This window comes from Heloderma suspectum, chromosome 2, assembly GCF_057233095.1.
Source record: "Heloderma suspectum isolate Gila_16-S chromosome 2, 16-S_ref, whole genome shotgun sequence".
Lineage (NCBI taxonomy): Eukaryota > Metazoa > Chordata > Lepidosauria > Squamata > Helodermatidae > Heloderma > Heloderma suspectum.
Window position 1 is genome coordinate 284,214,696 of NC_139459.1, and position 14,806 is coordinate 284,229,501.

Consider the following 14,806-nt stretch of genomic DNA (forward strand, 5'->3'; position numbering starts at 1 on the left):
TTTCTTTTCATCGCTGCATCCCTATGCTAGAAAAGGCTGTACATATGGCATTGCTGCATGTTACACCTTTGTTAAATGATAACTCTATGAGGAAAAAGTGCCAAACCTAGACAATGTCTAGAGATTTGTAAAAACTCCCCTGTGAGATTTCACTAGTCTTATCAAAGTATCCCAAATAGAGGCAGTAGACACAGTCTTTCCAGAGCTAGTGGGGAGGACAGCTTGGGGAGGGGAACGGGAGGGGAGGGGAGGGGAGGGGAGGGCATTGTTGCAAGGGGCAGGGATAGCCTTGCTCATATTCACCACTGGATGGAAGGGTGGAGGGGTTTTGAAGGGTTGGATGAATGTTGCCCCTTGGTTTGCCAACTCTTGAAAAATGTATTTAGGTACTTGGGCAGTGGCAGGACCTGCAAGCAGAGTCATCTGTGTCCAGGAACAGAACCCAGAGCAACTCTGGGGAGGAAGCCAATCACCCTAGTGGTCTGGGTGGTTCTGGGGCAGTGACCAAGAGTGCTGGGTGGATCCCAGTGCCAAAGCTTTCTGTTCAACAAAGTAAAACAAAATCAGAGAAAATGGCCTTGCTTCTTGCCTTTCTGGCAAGTGGCCTGAAAACAAAAAAGTTGTTTTAGTTGGCTTCCCACTCTAAGTACACCCCCCCCTCCACCCCCAGAAGCTGCCTTATACCAGGTTTGTCTATCTAGCCCACTACTATGATGGGAAATGGCTCTCCAGAGTCTCAGAACAAGGTTCTTGTCATCACCTGCTACCTCATCTTTTTTTATTTTTAAGTAGGGATACCCAGGACTGAACGTGGGAGCTTCTGCAAGCAAAGCCAGAGGTGGCTCTATATTTGGGGTGAATGGGGCGGCAACCCTCTGCCTCTTGTGGCATAGAAATCCCACCACAACCAGGTATATTTGCTCCAATGCATGGCATGCAGCTCCTGATAGCCACGCGTGATCTCCGACTGCCCTCCTCCAACAATCTCTGTAGAATACTGTGTGTCTGCCCTGTCCTCTGCCCAACCAGCCCCAATGGGTACCAGCTGCCACTGAGTAAAGCATGCACCCTGTCACTGAGCTATGTTCCTTTTCCATAGAGGAAGGAAGCTCTCTGCCTCTGAAGGCGTTTTAAAAATAGATTGATGGAAGCTTAACCACAGTTCACAAAATGGTGTAGGCATGGGTTGTATTTCTTGGCACTAGTGATATCACAGGTGCCACTATCAAATACTTGTCTGTGATGCTTGTGTAGCCATATTCCACACACGAGTCACGAGTCACAATCACACTCAACATGCCAGCTGGATTGTGGTGCTGGTGGAATCTTATTTTTTTCCCCAGTGGCGGAAGATTGCCATTTGAAAAAAATGCAAAATCCCTGCAACAGAAGCACTCCTTGGAGAACATCTGGATCACAACAAAATGAGTAACAACCGTATATCTGTTGTGCTCAACTGGAAGGGCCCAAGAGTTCACCTGCAAGTCAGATAAGATTAAAGCACACAGTACAGCTGAACAAAAAGACTCAGATCTACAGTTCAGCTCTATGAATGTGACCTGAATGAATGCATATATTCAGTTGCCTGAAGTTGTTTGAGAAGCTTAACTCTCAGCAAGGGTCAGAGGATGAAGACTTGGGATTAGTGAATGTGACAAAAGGGAAAGGTGCAGGGGGCTGGGACTTCGAAGCCTGCATCGACCTTGTTTTTGCCCTCCAGTGTAGATTAGGGCTGCCTTTACACTAAAGAAAACCCCCACAGTCCTCTGTTTATTGTGGGCTCCCAGACAGTGACCACGTGATTGCTGAGAGAAGCTTTTAATTTTCAAGGTTCCATAGAACAAAATGAAACAGCGCCATCTAGTGGCTGTTTCAATCACGTTACATTAAAAAATGGTTCATTAGTTCTGGATCTTTTTGGAGCAAAATAACCAGGAAATATCTCTGGATGTGCCCTGGAGGTTAACAACGTCATGAAAAGGACCTACAATCTTCTGTGAGTGAGCATTCTCAATAGCAGGATAAAAGCTCTGTGTGAAGGAGCCCTAGATGTGTTTTGGCTCTTGGCCTCCATCCTAGGAAGCAACTTAAAAGACTTGTCATGACAAGCCCTACCTTGATATGAGATGCGGAGACGGGGGACCCACTGCTTCCAGGAAGTACCATTCTCAACTGTCAGCAAAACAAACCAAGCCACTAGGGCTGTGTTGGTGGTGAAGCAGCAACCCATGCAGAAAGTCAAGCTGACCATCCCCTCTCTGTACCCGGAAGCTCCTGCGTCAGTCAGAAAGGCTCATTCATAGATGTATTTGCTTCTCAGAGAAAATCACTTGCTACCTATAAGAGAAATGGAAAAGAGTCCTTGCTAGACACATATCTGCTAGGAGGTCTAGTAAATGCAGTTCAGTCGTACATTCTTCCAAATCCCACGTGAACCTTACTGGGCTGGATCAGGCCATTTCTGATGTAGAATGATGTTGGCAACTAGCACATGTGAAGTATGTAATACTCAGGATAGAAGTTAAAATTACTATCCTAGCCCCTTTGAGCATGGATCCCATGCCCTCTCCTTCACAAAAGAGGTTTGCCTTTCTTCTCAGTATGATCTCTCTCTATTTTGGCTGCCCTGTCTGTGATCCACCTCCCTTTCTGAGCCCTAACTCAGCCTTGATAAGCTGCTAACATATCAATACAGAATTTCTTGCTGGAACGTAGGTGGTTAGACATAGATCCACTTGTCCTTGCCACTCTTGCAACCCATTTCTATACATATTTATTTGGAAGTAAGGATCTAACAAAATGTGGCACTGCCACAACCCAGGTATTAGAACAGGGTTTGTGCTGCAAGGAACCTTCCATTAGCTGCACCTTTCTGCTTGAAACTGCCTGCCTGAAGTGCTCAAAGCAGGGCTTATTTCTGTTCACAGAGCCTAGCTGGGAGAAAAGTCACTGTCGGCATGGGTGTTGTGGGGAGAAGGAACTCCCTGCCCAATCTGTATATGGAATTGCCCTCCTTTATAACCTCTTATTCAGTGGTAACCTGTGTTTTCTAACAAGGATCTGCTGCCATCGCATTTTGTTCGGCCCTATCTACACAGGAAATTTACTCTGGTTCTACTGTGCCTCACACATGATTGTGTCACAATGATGTACACCCCTCACCATAGCAAGTCTGGATTTTCATGCTGTAAAACCTGCTTTTTTGCAACCTGGGTTTCTGATGGCTTTGCCCATCGTGGCAGCTTCAGTGAAATTTGGGAGTCTGTGTGTCCTCATCTAGCTTCGGCATGGGCTGTGGTTTGTTCAGTCGTTCAGTCGTGTCCGACTCTTCGTGACCTCATGGACCATAGCATGCCAGGCCTTCCTGTCCTGCGCTCTCTCCCGGAGCATGCTCAAGTTCATATTCATTGCATTGGTGATGCTATCTAGCCATCTCATCCTCTGCCGTCCCCTTCTCCTTTTGCCTTCAGTCTTTCCCAGCATCAGGGTCTTTTCCAGAGAGTTTTCTCTTCGCATTAGGTGGCCAAAATATTGGCGCTTCAGCTTCAGTATCTGTCCTTCCAATGAGCACTCAGGGTTGATTTCCTGTAGGATGGACTGATTTGACCTCCTTGCAGTCCAGGGGACTCGTAAGAGTCTTCTCCAGCACCACAGTTCGAAAGCATCAATTCTTCGGCGCTCAGCCTTCCTTATAGTCCAGCTCTCACAGCCATACATTACTACTGGGAAAACCATAGCTTTGATTAGATGGACCTTTGTCGGCAAGGTGATGTCTCTGCTTCTTACTATGCTGTCTAGGTTTGCCATAGCTTTCCTCCCAAGGAGCAAGCGTCTTTTAATTTCATGGCTACAGTCACCGTCTGTGGTGATCTTGGAGCCCAAGAAAGTAAAATCTGTCACTGCTTCCATTTCTTCCCCTTCTATATGCCAGGAAGTGATAGGGCCAGATGCCATGATCTTAGTTTTTGTAATGTTGAGTTTCAAACCAGCTTTTGTACTCTCCTCTTTCACCCTCAACAAGAGGCTCTTGTGTTCCTCTTCGATTTCTTCCATTAGGGTGGTATCGTCTGCATATCGGAGGTTGTTGATATTTCTCCCGGCAATCTTAATTCCGACCTGGGATTCATCCAGCCCGGCGTTTCTCATGATGTACTCTGCATATAAGTTAAATAAGCAGGGTGACAATATGCAGCCTTGTCGTACTCCTTTCCCAATTTTGAACCACTCGGTTGTTCCATGTCTGGTTCTTACTGTTGCTTCTTGACCCTTGTACAGGTTTCTCAGGAGACAGGTAAGGTGGTCTGGTACTCCCATCACTTTAAGAATTTGCCACAGTTTGTTGTGATCCACACAATCAAAGGCTTTAGCTAGTCAATGAAGCAGAAATAGACGTTTTTCTGGAATTCTCTTGCTTTCTCCATGATGCAGCGAATGTTGGCGATTTGATCTCTAGTTCCTCTGCCTCTTCGAAACCCAGCTTGTATGGGCTGTGGGGAGCAGCGTTGATTGGTGGAAGGGAAAGTTCCCTCATGAAAGGGTGGACATGAAAAAAGGAGTGGGCTAAACACATCTACTTGGAAGTCTTGCCTTCAATTGCACTTTACCGAGTACAGGAGTGGAGAAAGGGGTTGGGAGAATTCCTCTGCCTCTTGTTTTGATCTCTAGATCTGTGAATGTGCACATAACTTTAATGAGTTTAAAAGGTGATCGCCCCGAATGACCCTTACTCCCACTGAGAAAGGGTGGACATGAGGAAGGAGGTGGGCTAAACATGTCTACTTGAAAGTAACACAGTGCCTTCAGTTGCACTTCACTGAGTACAGGAGCAGGGAGAGGGGTGGGGAGAAAGCCTCCGCTCATTTGCTGCACTACATCTAAGCAGTTGATGGCATTCCATTCTACTCATGGGACTCCGGCCCCCCACTGCAAACTAATGCAGTTTCAGGTGCTGTTTGTCAATGAAAGCATTTTTTTTTTTTTTTAAATGTATACACTGCTTTACTGACTACAGATGCCATGGTAGGAGCGAATTCGAATTCATGAAAATCTGGCTTTAAATGGAATCACATCATCAAGCATCTCCGTGTAGATGGGGCCTAAAGCCTCTAAATCCCTACTGAATGCAATGCAACTGATGTCAGAGAAAGTATGCATAAGATTTTAGCCTTATAGTTCTATGTTTCTATGAACCAAGATGTTGCTGGAAGCAGAAAGGGTGTTCACTTTAAATGTTTCCTCTGTTGGGCTTATGTTGGAGAGGGCTCTGAGTGAAAGTAGATTCTGATCAGTCTGTCTCTGCAAGAAAAACAGCTTAGACATAAACAAGGAGGCTACAAAAGGGGCAGAGGAAACAGGAAGAACAGGTACAAACATGCTGCTTCCATGACTTGTGTACTATTGAATGATGTTATGATCAGTGCATAATTTAATATAAACACTTCATGAGAACATGTATGAGCCCGAGTCTTTAGGGATAGGACATATGTCAATCAAAAAGTTTGTAATTGCTCTCCCACCCAGGGGGAGGCAGGGAGGAAAGCCTATTTTGGTAGTATCAGATGTTTTTCAGCGCTCAATCTGTTTATACCAAGTGAAAATAAATACGAAAGGTGTAAATTGTTAGGACATTCCTGCAAACTAAAATTACTTTTTTAAAAAAAGGAAGGAGGTGAAAATTGGCCACAAATGAGGAAATAGATCTACACCACAATTAAAACGGTATATAACTTTTGCATCTTTGCATTTTTTGAAACTGGGAGCTATGCTAATTTTTTTCCAAAGAGATTTTGTTGTATCTTGAACGTCTTTGCCTGTAGCACTTCTATTTTTCCATTGTTTTCCATTGAAAACAATGGAAGGTATCCAGGAGTTTAGGCTAGGTAGGAATTTAAAGTATAATCCACAAACCAGTTTAAATAACTGCAATCAATCCGATTTAAAACATTTCAAGTACCATCCTATAGTCCTTAGATAATCTCTCAGGAGCCATAGGATTGTTCAGAGAAACCCCTAGAGGGTTTTTTTCTGATGTCTGACCCCCTCTCCTGGCTCCACTTAACCACCATGGAGATTTCCACAGTGGCTCCCTCTATGAGGTTGGAACTCTGACCTCCTAGAAGGGGGGAAATGGGTGTGCCAGGATGTTTTGGTGGGGAGGGAGATGCTATTGATCAAAGGCATCCGGTGGGCTTTCAGCCCCTGATGATGCCCTCATCCCCAGGAAACATGTAGACTCACTCAAGGATGCATCTAAATCTTTTCCTTCCATTGCCAGCAATGGGATGAACTGATTTTTCCTCAATCTGTGGATGGAGGAAAAATACAGAAAGCCACACCTCCCCCTGATGTCTGTCCTGCCAACAGGGCATAGGATGGCGTAGAGTTGTCAGTTATGGAGGTTCTGCTCTGACAGCATAGGATTGGTCTCTTAGGGTGTAATCCTATGCATGTTTAGACAGAGAAAAGGCCTTCAACTCCCAGCATGCCCTAACCAGCATAGGCTGGCTGGGGTATGCTGGAAATTGTAGGCCTTTTCTCTGTCTAAACATGCATAAGATTGCATGTTTAGCTGCAATCCTATTCACACTTACCTGGGAGTAAGTCCCATTGAACTCAGTTGGACTTACTTCTGAGTAGACTTGCATAGGATTTCACCGTTACTCATGTATATCTGACCATAGCATTATGGTAGCATTCTGCAACAATTGCAGAAGATTAGTGTTTGTGTTTCTTCCCTGCCACCAAAGTACATTTTCCTCCATCCTGTCATATGCATAAATGATGCAACTTTTCTCAAGTTTTGAATCATGTGGCAAGTTCAGGGTAGTGCTACACATTATGATTGCTGTGGAGAAACAACAGTGTTACCCCAATATTTTCCACAGCAAATGCATAAAGTGTGAAAGTAAAGTAAGCATGTATATGCATCTTTAAACACCTGTGTACACTTCCGGGAAACTTCGGCTTGTGCCTACACTTAAAGTATGAAACCAGGTTTACATCGAGATCTAAAATGGCTGAAGGCCAAAGGAGACAATACATGAAGTGTGAGAAATGCATTTCACAGTTTAAAAAAACCCTTAAATATCAGCTGAGAGGAAGCAGGATTGGGACCACAGTGCACAGGGAGGGGAATTTAACTTATTTTCCCCACACCAAGACCCCAATGAGCTACTTGATCTTCCCCAATTAGTGCTGAGTCAAGGGTCCCATCCACACTGGGCTTTTACTCCAGGGCGGGTGCGAGTTGAGGTCTCTCATGATAGATGACTTCGCAGCCATCCGTAGTTTTCACCTGGAAAATGTGGAGTTCCAAGGAGTCATTTTACTGCCATTTTTTGGGTTTGCTGCGGGGTCCCCTGTGGTCGCGGGCTGTTTGTTCCTTCCCCAAACTGACTTCACATTTTACAGTGGGTGAGTTGTAGGCATGCATAGCACCTATGTCATTCTGTGATGCCCCTTTACTCCCCCATCCCTTCGCAGCTACGCAGTTACAGAGGCACAGAGGGGCATTTTTATCTATTTAATCACACTTCCGCACAGTTTTGCAGCTTCGTATCTTCGCAATGGTTGTGGTACCCAAGGGCTGGGGGGGAGGGGTGTCTTCAGAAAGGGCCAGCATCACTCCAGCCACCATTTCGGAGCAATGGCTAGGCACGTAGAGCTCACACTTGTGAGCGCGAACCATCGTGAGAGTCTCAGGCTGGGGAACTGACAAACTGATGGTGAGGAAATGAAGGCGCACAAAACACTTACCTTTTTACCTAGAAAGGGTCGGAAAACACAGCAGAGCCCCTCAAATACAAAACAGCCACTGAAGTGTTGCACCCCTACACTCATGGGACTGCACAACTGCGCATTTCAGTAAAATGGCGAAAAGGGCATGGCAGGTCTGTAAGGGAAGTGCTCAGTATATCGTGAGTGTATCGTGGGGCATGCCAACTCGAAGCTGCATTGCTGCGCAGCTGCGACGGGGTGGGGTGGGGTGGGGTCAAAGCAGTGCCATATAGATGCAGCCAAGGAGCATACCCAAACTGTGCACTTGGTCCTTCAGGGGGAGTACCACCACATCTAGGATCTACTATAATCCTCTATCCAGATTAGCCAGTTTCCCTACCCACAGTACTTTCATCCTGCCTCCACTAAGTCTCAGCTTGTTTGCTCTCATCCATCCCCAAACGATCTCTAGACATGGTTTCAACAGTTCCAAAACTTTCAAATGACTTCCCGTAGCAGTTTTATGCAGATGTTAGAGCATAGGAGATGAGATGAAACCTTGTGGAACTCCGCTGGCCAATGACCATGGGATGGAGCAGAAATGCCCAAACACCACCTTCTGAGACTCTTCATCCAGGAAGGACCAGACCACCGGGGCACTGTGCCTCCTATGCCCAACCTAGATAAATGATCTGGAATGATGCTATGGTTGATGGTATTGAAAGCTGCTGAGAGGTCCAGGAGAACCAACAGGGCTGTACTCCCCACATTCATTCCCCAATGTAAGTCATCTACTAAGTCAACAAAGCTGTTTCTGTCCCAAAACTGGGCCAGAAGCCAGACTGGAATGGATCCAAATAGTCAACTTCATCCAATGCTACCTGGGGTTGAGAAGCCACCACATGTTCCAAGGCTTTGCCGAAGAATGGCAGGTTTGACATTGGGTGTTAATTATCAGAAATCAATGGATCTAAGCTATGTTTCTTCAATAGTGTGTCCTTTAAGCTAGCAGGGACTACCCCTTCTCTCAAGGAGACATTAATCACCTCTGAGGTCCAAATACCTAACACAGCTCTGAGGGGTGTCTCAGAAGATTGCCTGTACCACAGGCAATATCCTGGGACCTCTCCCACAATGCCTGGCTCTGAGAAAATACCCCCTCAAAGCCAGGCATTTGGGCCTTCTCAGCTCTCTGAAAAGCTGCACTAGCCACTTTCTTCAGAGGGTAGGCGGCAATGGGGTGGAGTGGCAATGGCAAGGGGGTGGGAGGGCATGATGGCATTGCAGATCAGGTGGCAAGACAGCTTGCGCCAGTGTTGACTGCAGGCAAGCCCCCAACCTTAATGAGGCTGGGAGGCAAGCCAGAAGGAAAAACAGAGCACACATGCCTCAAAATAATGTCTCAAGATGTCAGCCTTCCCCAGCAGCATTGCCTCCCATAGCCATAACACTTTCTACTGTACTTACCATGGCCCCAAGTTCCTCACCTCTGAAACACATAGCAGACCTCAGTCAGCTCCAAGACCCACAAACTACAGTAACTAATCCCACAGACAAATTCTTGGTGGCATTCTGTACACACCAGGCTGGAAATATGCCCCCTTCTGAACAGCCCCACGATATTTTTCAACTGGCAGCCCATTCTAGACCAGCTCATTAATCTGACCTTCATTTTGTTTCCAGTCCTGTGATCTCAGCACTATTTAAGTGTGACCCTAACTCAGACTTCGAGAACTATCATCCATAGCAAATGTGTTTGAATTGGATTGTTTGAAAGGTTTGGGGCTTCTGAAACAGTCAAGATGCTATTGTCATTTACCAACCACTAATACAGTGCCCCTCTCGTTGGCCCCAGTGGATTCTGGCATGTGTTCTGCATATCTTTTTCCTTCTTGATTGTTTCCTAAATGATTCACAAGATTGTGTGATCCCTTTACAGTTTGTGGGGAGGGGGCAGGATGATGAGCTAAAGCTTGGAATTCAAGACTGGAGTCAGTTATTCCCGGATGCAGCTCAGGAAGCAGTCACTGGAGATAATGAGAAGTGGGCATATATGCAAAGCATAAAATGTATGCTCCGTGAACTTTGCAAACAAAGGAGAAATAATCCTTGCATGAGAAAAAGGAGCCCCAGTTGGATCATGTATTTGCTTGTCCAGCTATTAGACTGTCAGAGGTAGAGCCAAGGAGCTTTCTGATAGTTCTTCCATTCTTTCAAAAGCTGTTAACTGAATTGGATTGGTGTCATCCAACCATGCCAAGGATGTGATAGTTAATAAAACTAAAAGTTTAAAACCATGCATCTTTAAATATGTAGGTCATTATATCTAGAAGTTCCACTGGCAGACTAACGTTTTGGGCATGCCAGTCCCAGAAAGTTGGCAAGGGATATATATGATCCACCTTATTATGCTTTTCAAAGCGTGAGTCTAGCAGCTGTTTCAGGGATGAAACTGAGAGGGGCAAGCCAGTCACTGAAAGTTAAGAGGATTAATGGACTAGTATATCCCAGAAAAATTACAGCAATCTTTCCAAATAACAGGATTTTGCTCTTTCACATTTAGGAGCAAAAGGACTTCCGATGTGCTATCCACTGTCTTTTCAGTGGGGATTAAACTACTGATGCTCAGCTTTGTATTGCCCCCATGTTGAGAACAAAATACTGGCTATCCCTTGCACTGAGGAAGGAAATGCACTTTTTGACAAGCATGTTCAGCCTATTCCTTCCAAGAGATCAGCAGCTGTTACTCTCAGTTACAGAACTATCTCTTTTATCATTCATTGGATTTCTAGTCAGCCAAACAGCCCACAGACCTCTTATTACTTCCCTTGGAATGCTTGGAACTACTGCTGAGTGTTCCGTTGATAATCTGACACCAAACTATTGCTGTTTAAGAACAAACCCTACAACAGAAGGAGGCGGGTGGTGGTGGTGGTGGTGGCGGCGGCGGCGGCAGCATCCAGCAGTAGTTAAAGTAGTAAATTGTTAGTAAGTACAACTGAGTAAGAGGAAGAAGGACTTGGCCAAAAGCAAAAGGATATGAAAAAAGCCAGGAACTGATACTCATGTGAGTGACAGCTGTCGCACACCTGCTTGCTATCAAGACATGTACTAAGGCTTCAGGAAGAATTTCTGCTCCTCAGCCACTCAGAACAGTTGTCTTTGAGCTGTGTCTGCAAACAGGTCTGTCTTGGCACATCTATTCTTATTGCTCCAGTACTCTGAATGGTTCTATTGTTGTGGTTTTTCTAAAGTGGCTCTGGTTAGAAGTTAGGGACTTGACAAAGAACCTTAATGTTCCTCGAATGCAGCCTTGCTCAACCTTGGTCTCTCCAGAAGTTTTGGTCTACAATTCCCATCAGCTTCAACTACCATGGCCCATAGTAATGGAAGATGGGAGTTGTAATCCAAAGTATCTGGAGGGGCCCATGTTAGGAAAAGCTGCTTTAATTACTCTAGAAGCTCCTGAATGGGCAACCCACTTCCTGGGTGGGATCTCAGGCTAGGGCTCCATGGTGTGTGTGTGTTGAAGAAATATTAATTTTGGGGGGAGAGAGAGATGTGAGTTGGTTGAAGGTGAAGTACCTTCGAGTGCAGGGTATCTCTCTCTTTCTCTCTTGGGATCTGATGCAGGATCAATGGTTTTGCTGCCTGCTGCAAGAACCTCTTTGCTTCCACTATGCTTTGGTTGCATATATGTAATAAAGCAAATATTGCAAAAGCATTAAAGTCTCTAGTGCACTTTCACCCAAAGGAAGCTAAATAATAAAACCTGTAGTGTTGCCCCTGGAACTTCTCACCACTCAGGGAAGCAATGAGCATGTAGCAATATTCTTGGGACAGGGCTGAGTGAAATGTTTTGAGGTCTAATGAAATAGAGCAGCTGGTTCATCAAAACTGATGTAGATATACATACAGCCACACCTATTACCTATGTGCCTTTCTTACTCTTGTCTCCATATGCACATTGCATATGCATTTGATTTCCCTCTGTAACTTGATCAAAGTTCCAATCACACAGGCATTGTTGTGCTATGAGGTGTTTAATTTGTTGCGGAAGATGTGCTTGCTCTAAAATAAGTAGTAATCATATCCTGTGTGTTTTTGATGCTATGGAATAAGATGCAACCCTTTAAAGTTGGAGTGATCTGACAGCCTTACATGGCACTGAGGAGATAGGTTTTTTTCTCTCCATCAGACATTGAAAGGAGAATGATACAGCAGCTGCTGCAATAGCCTTCTAGGTTGAGTCAAGAAGCAGCAGCTGCCACTTTTCTCCAAATGAGATGGCAGAAATGAAAGGAAACAAATTCTGCTCCTTCCCTAGGCCTCTTTCCTTTACGCATCTATTTCCTCTGAAGCCGATTTCTTAGAGACCTTTTCCTAGTGCGCCAGGCTTCTTCTGTGGATAGCATTCAGAGACCACTTCACTCATTAGCTTCTCCTCCATTGTGTGAACTATGTGGGGGAAGGCAGGAGAACAAACATTTGTGGCAATTACTCTGACTAGCCCAAAACTTGCTGTCCAAAGGTGGCCTCTTTAATGGACCAGCTCATCTGGGGTTAACTGATAATCAGCAGGTTGTGCTTGGTCATAAATGGCAATTTGTACAGAAATGTGTTAATGTTAATCACTATAAAGAATGACAGCAGAACATTTAACAAAATGACTCAACCTTCCCCAGCCTGGTGCCCTCCAGACTACAACCCCCATTATACTAGCTAGCATCACATTGGCACAGCCCATGTCTCTGACCATGCTGGCTGGGGATGATGGCAGTTGTAGTTCAACACATTTGGAGGGCACCAGGTTAGGGAAATCTGAATTAACTACAACAAAATGACACAGTGGTAAGCAACTGCAGTAATATGTATGATCATATCACCATGTAGGGCAGGGGTGTGGAATCCAGATGTTAGACCGCCACTTCCATCATCCTTGACCATTGACCACGCTCATGGGGGCTGATAGCAGTTGACGTCCAACAGCTGGAAGGCCACAGGCTCTGCACCCCTGATGTAGCATTACTGTGATAATTGGGTAAGAGAGTCTGCTTTCTACATTGAACACCGTTGTGATGCAATAGAATTCTTCCATTCAAATGTTGGAGATTTGGAAGCAAGTGACTTGGAAGAGAAGGTTTAACAGTAGGACGGATCATAACAACCACTTTCACTGATATTTCTCCATCCCCTGATCTTCCAGACTTGGACTTTCCCCCTCACACCTATTATTAAAGATTAAGAAAGCAACTTTAGCAACTTTAAGTTCTGCTACAAAATGTCATAGATTAGAGGTGTTGAACCTCTTTCAGTGAGAGGGCTGAATTCCATTTCAAAGAAGCTCTTGGGGCTGTATTCCAGTGGTGGAACGCCAGCATATTTTATTTTAAAGCATTTACTGATAGTAATTAAGCCTTAGGAGAGGCATTTCATCCTTTTAGAATGGAAAAATAACCGCACAAAAGCTGGGAAACCATCAAACAAGGTTAGAGGAAGAGGGCTTGGACTTCTGGGGAACCCCAGAGGGCCAGATTAGGGCTCCAGGTAGGCTGGATTTGGCCCCCAGGACTGAAGTTCTTCACCCTTGTCATAGATGAAATGCTCCTGCACAGGGTTCTGAGTGTTACTGTTTTGACAGCACAAACCTTTGCATGTTAACTCAGAAGTAAGTTACATTCAGTTTGTTGGGACTTTCCTGAGGTGTGCATAGGACTGCAGCCTTAGTGTCTGCTTTGTGCCCACTGCTTCTAACCAACAGATTTGGCCTATATAAATGGCAGATGGACATTGTTGGTAGATGATAGCATATATGATGCTAGAAAGTGTACAGTTGATGTTGTTTGGTCCTGTAATAGTGTTGATGGAGGAGATATGGGGACAGAGCTGGCACCAAGGTTTGTTGTAGGGGCTATTTGTATCTCCATTTGGTGGCCCATTGTTGCTGGTGAGCAGCTTCTTCAGGTTGTGTGGCCTGTCTTTATACAAGGACAGGTCTTCCACTTCCGGCTTATGAGAGGGTAGAACCATTTTTAAGGGCTGCACATCCTTGATGAACTTTTGGAAAGGTTTCAGCTGAGAGTTATAGCTGACAAGTGTCATTCTGTTACTTTCACTGCTGGACCTGTCCTGAGGTAAATGATAATAGCAAACAGAATAAGAGCTGTGCCACCTCTAACAGAAACATATGGTAGAAAGGACTTCCACGGAGCATATGAAAGTTTTTATTCCAACAGTAATACAATAAAACTGTCCCAATTTCTTGTGAAAATAGGTGAAGTTCATTAGGGGAATTAATGAAACATACTCAACAGTAAGTAACAATGCAAAGCAAAACAGCTCAGAAGTCATGAGTCACACAGTTCTTGAAAGGACAGAAGCCTTGCCCCAGGTAGTGCCAACCACAAGTTCTATCCAACAGTTGATACAACAGTTCCCCAATGGTGGATCAGGATCCATTAGTAGCCAATGGAAGCCTTGCTGGAGGTTCATTGGGGTAGATAACAATGCAGCACAAGAGACAGAGATGGCTTCATATTCAAATCAAAGTTCAAAGATGATTTTTCAATGACACATTTCTTTTGCCAGGTCCCCTTAGTGATATATTGCTTACAAACTTGCCTGGCAATGCAGTGGGGCACGTGTGCCATTCATTTCAGTGCTGACCCAGTTCAGAATGGCACTGAGAAGCTTAATGTATTAATATGTGCATTGATAACCCCAAAGGGAAAGTACAAAAGACAAATGTGTATGTGTGTAAAGACTGAATAGCATAGCAAAAGCAACACAATCCTTAAAAGACCTACATTCCTCAGTGCTCTTTACATGGGGATTCCTCCATGTGGGATGAAACTGACACCTGTCACCTGTCTAACATATGGTTTGACATTTAGCCAAACAATTCAAATTCCGGGTGGCATGTGACGAGTCCAACTGAGGAAGCTTCTTGCCATTCACTTTGCCAGACTTGCAATGCAGTCCTATAGATGTCTACTCAAATGTAGGTCCCATTGAGTTCAATGAGTGTTACTCCCTGGAAATTGGATACAGAACTGAATAATAAGAACTGGAGTTAAAGACCAATACAAAG

The 14,806-nt window shown here is 44.8% G+C and overlaps 2 protein-coding genes across 2 annotated transcripts in view; one reads left to right on the forward strand and one right to left on the reverse strand.

Annotated features, from left to right (window-relative positions):
- Positions 1 to 14,806, reverse strand: part of LOC146354739 (semaphorin-3D-like) — a 68,117-nt gene that overhangs the window by 40,909 nt on the left and 12,402 nt on the right. The window contains exon 2 of the mRNA XM_084839680.1: positions 2,116 to 2,337. Within this exon, the coding sequence (XP_084695806.1) occupies positions 2,116 to 2,251 (136 nt within the window). The 5' untranslated portion in view covers positions 2,252 to 2,337. The remainder of the gene's footprint in view (positions 1 to 2,115; positions 2,338 to 14,806) is intronic.
- Positions 1 to 14,806, forward strand: part of TEX264 (testis expressed 264, ER-phagy receptor) — a 271,615-nt gene that overhangs the window by 2,238 nt on the left and 254,571 nt on the right. The window lies entirely within an intron of this gene.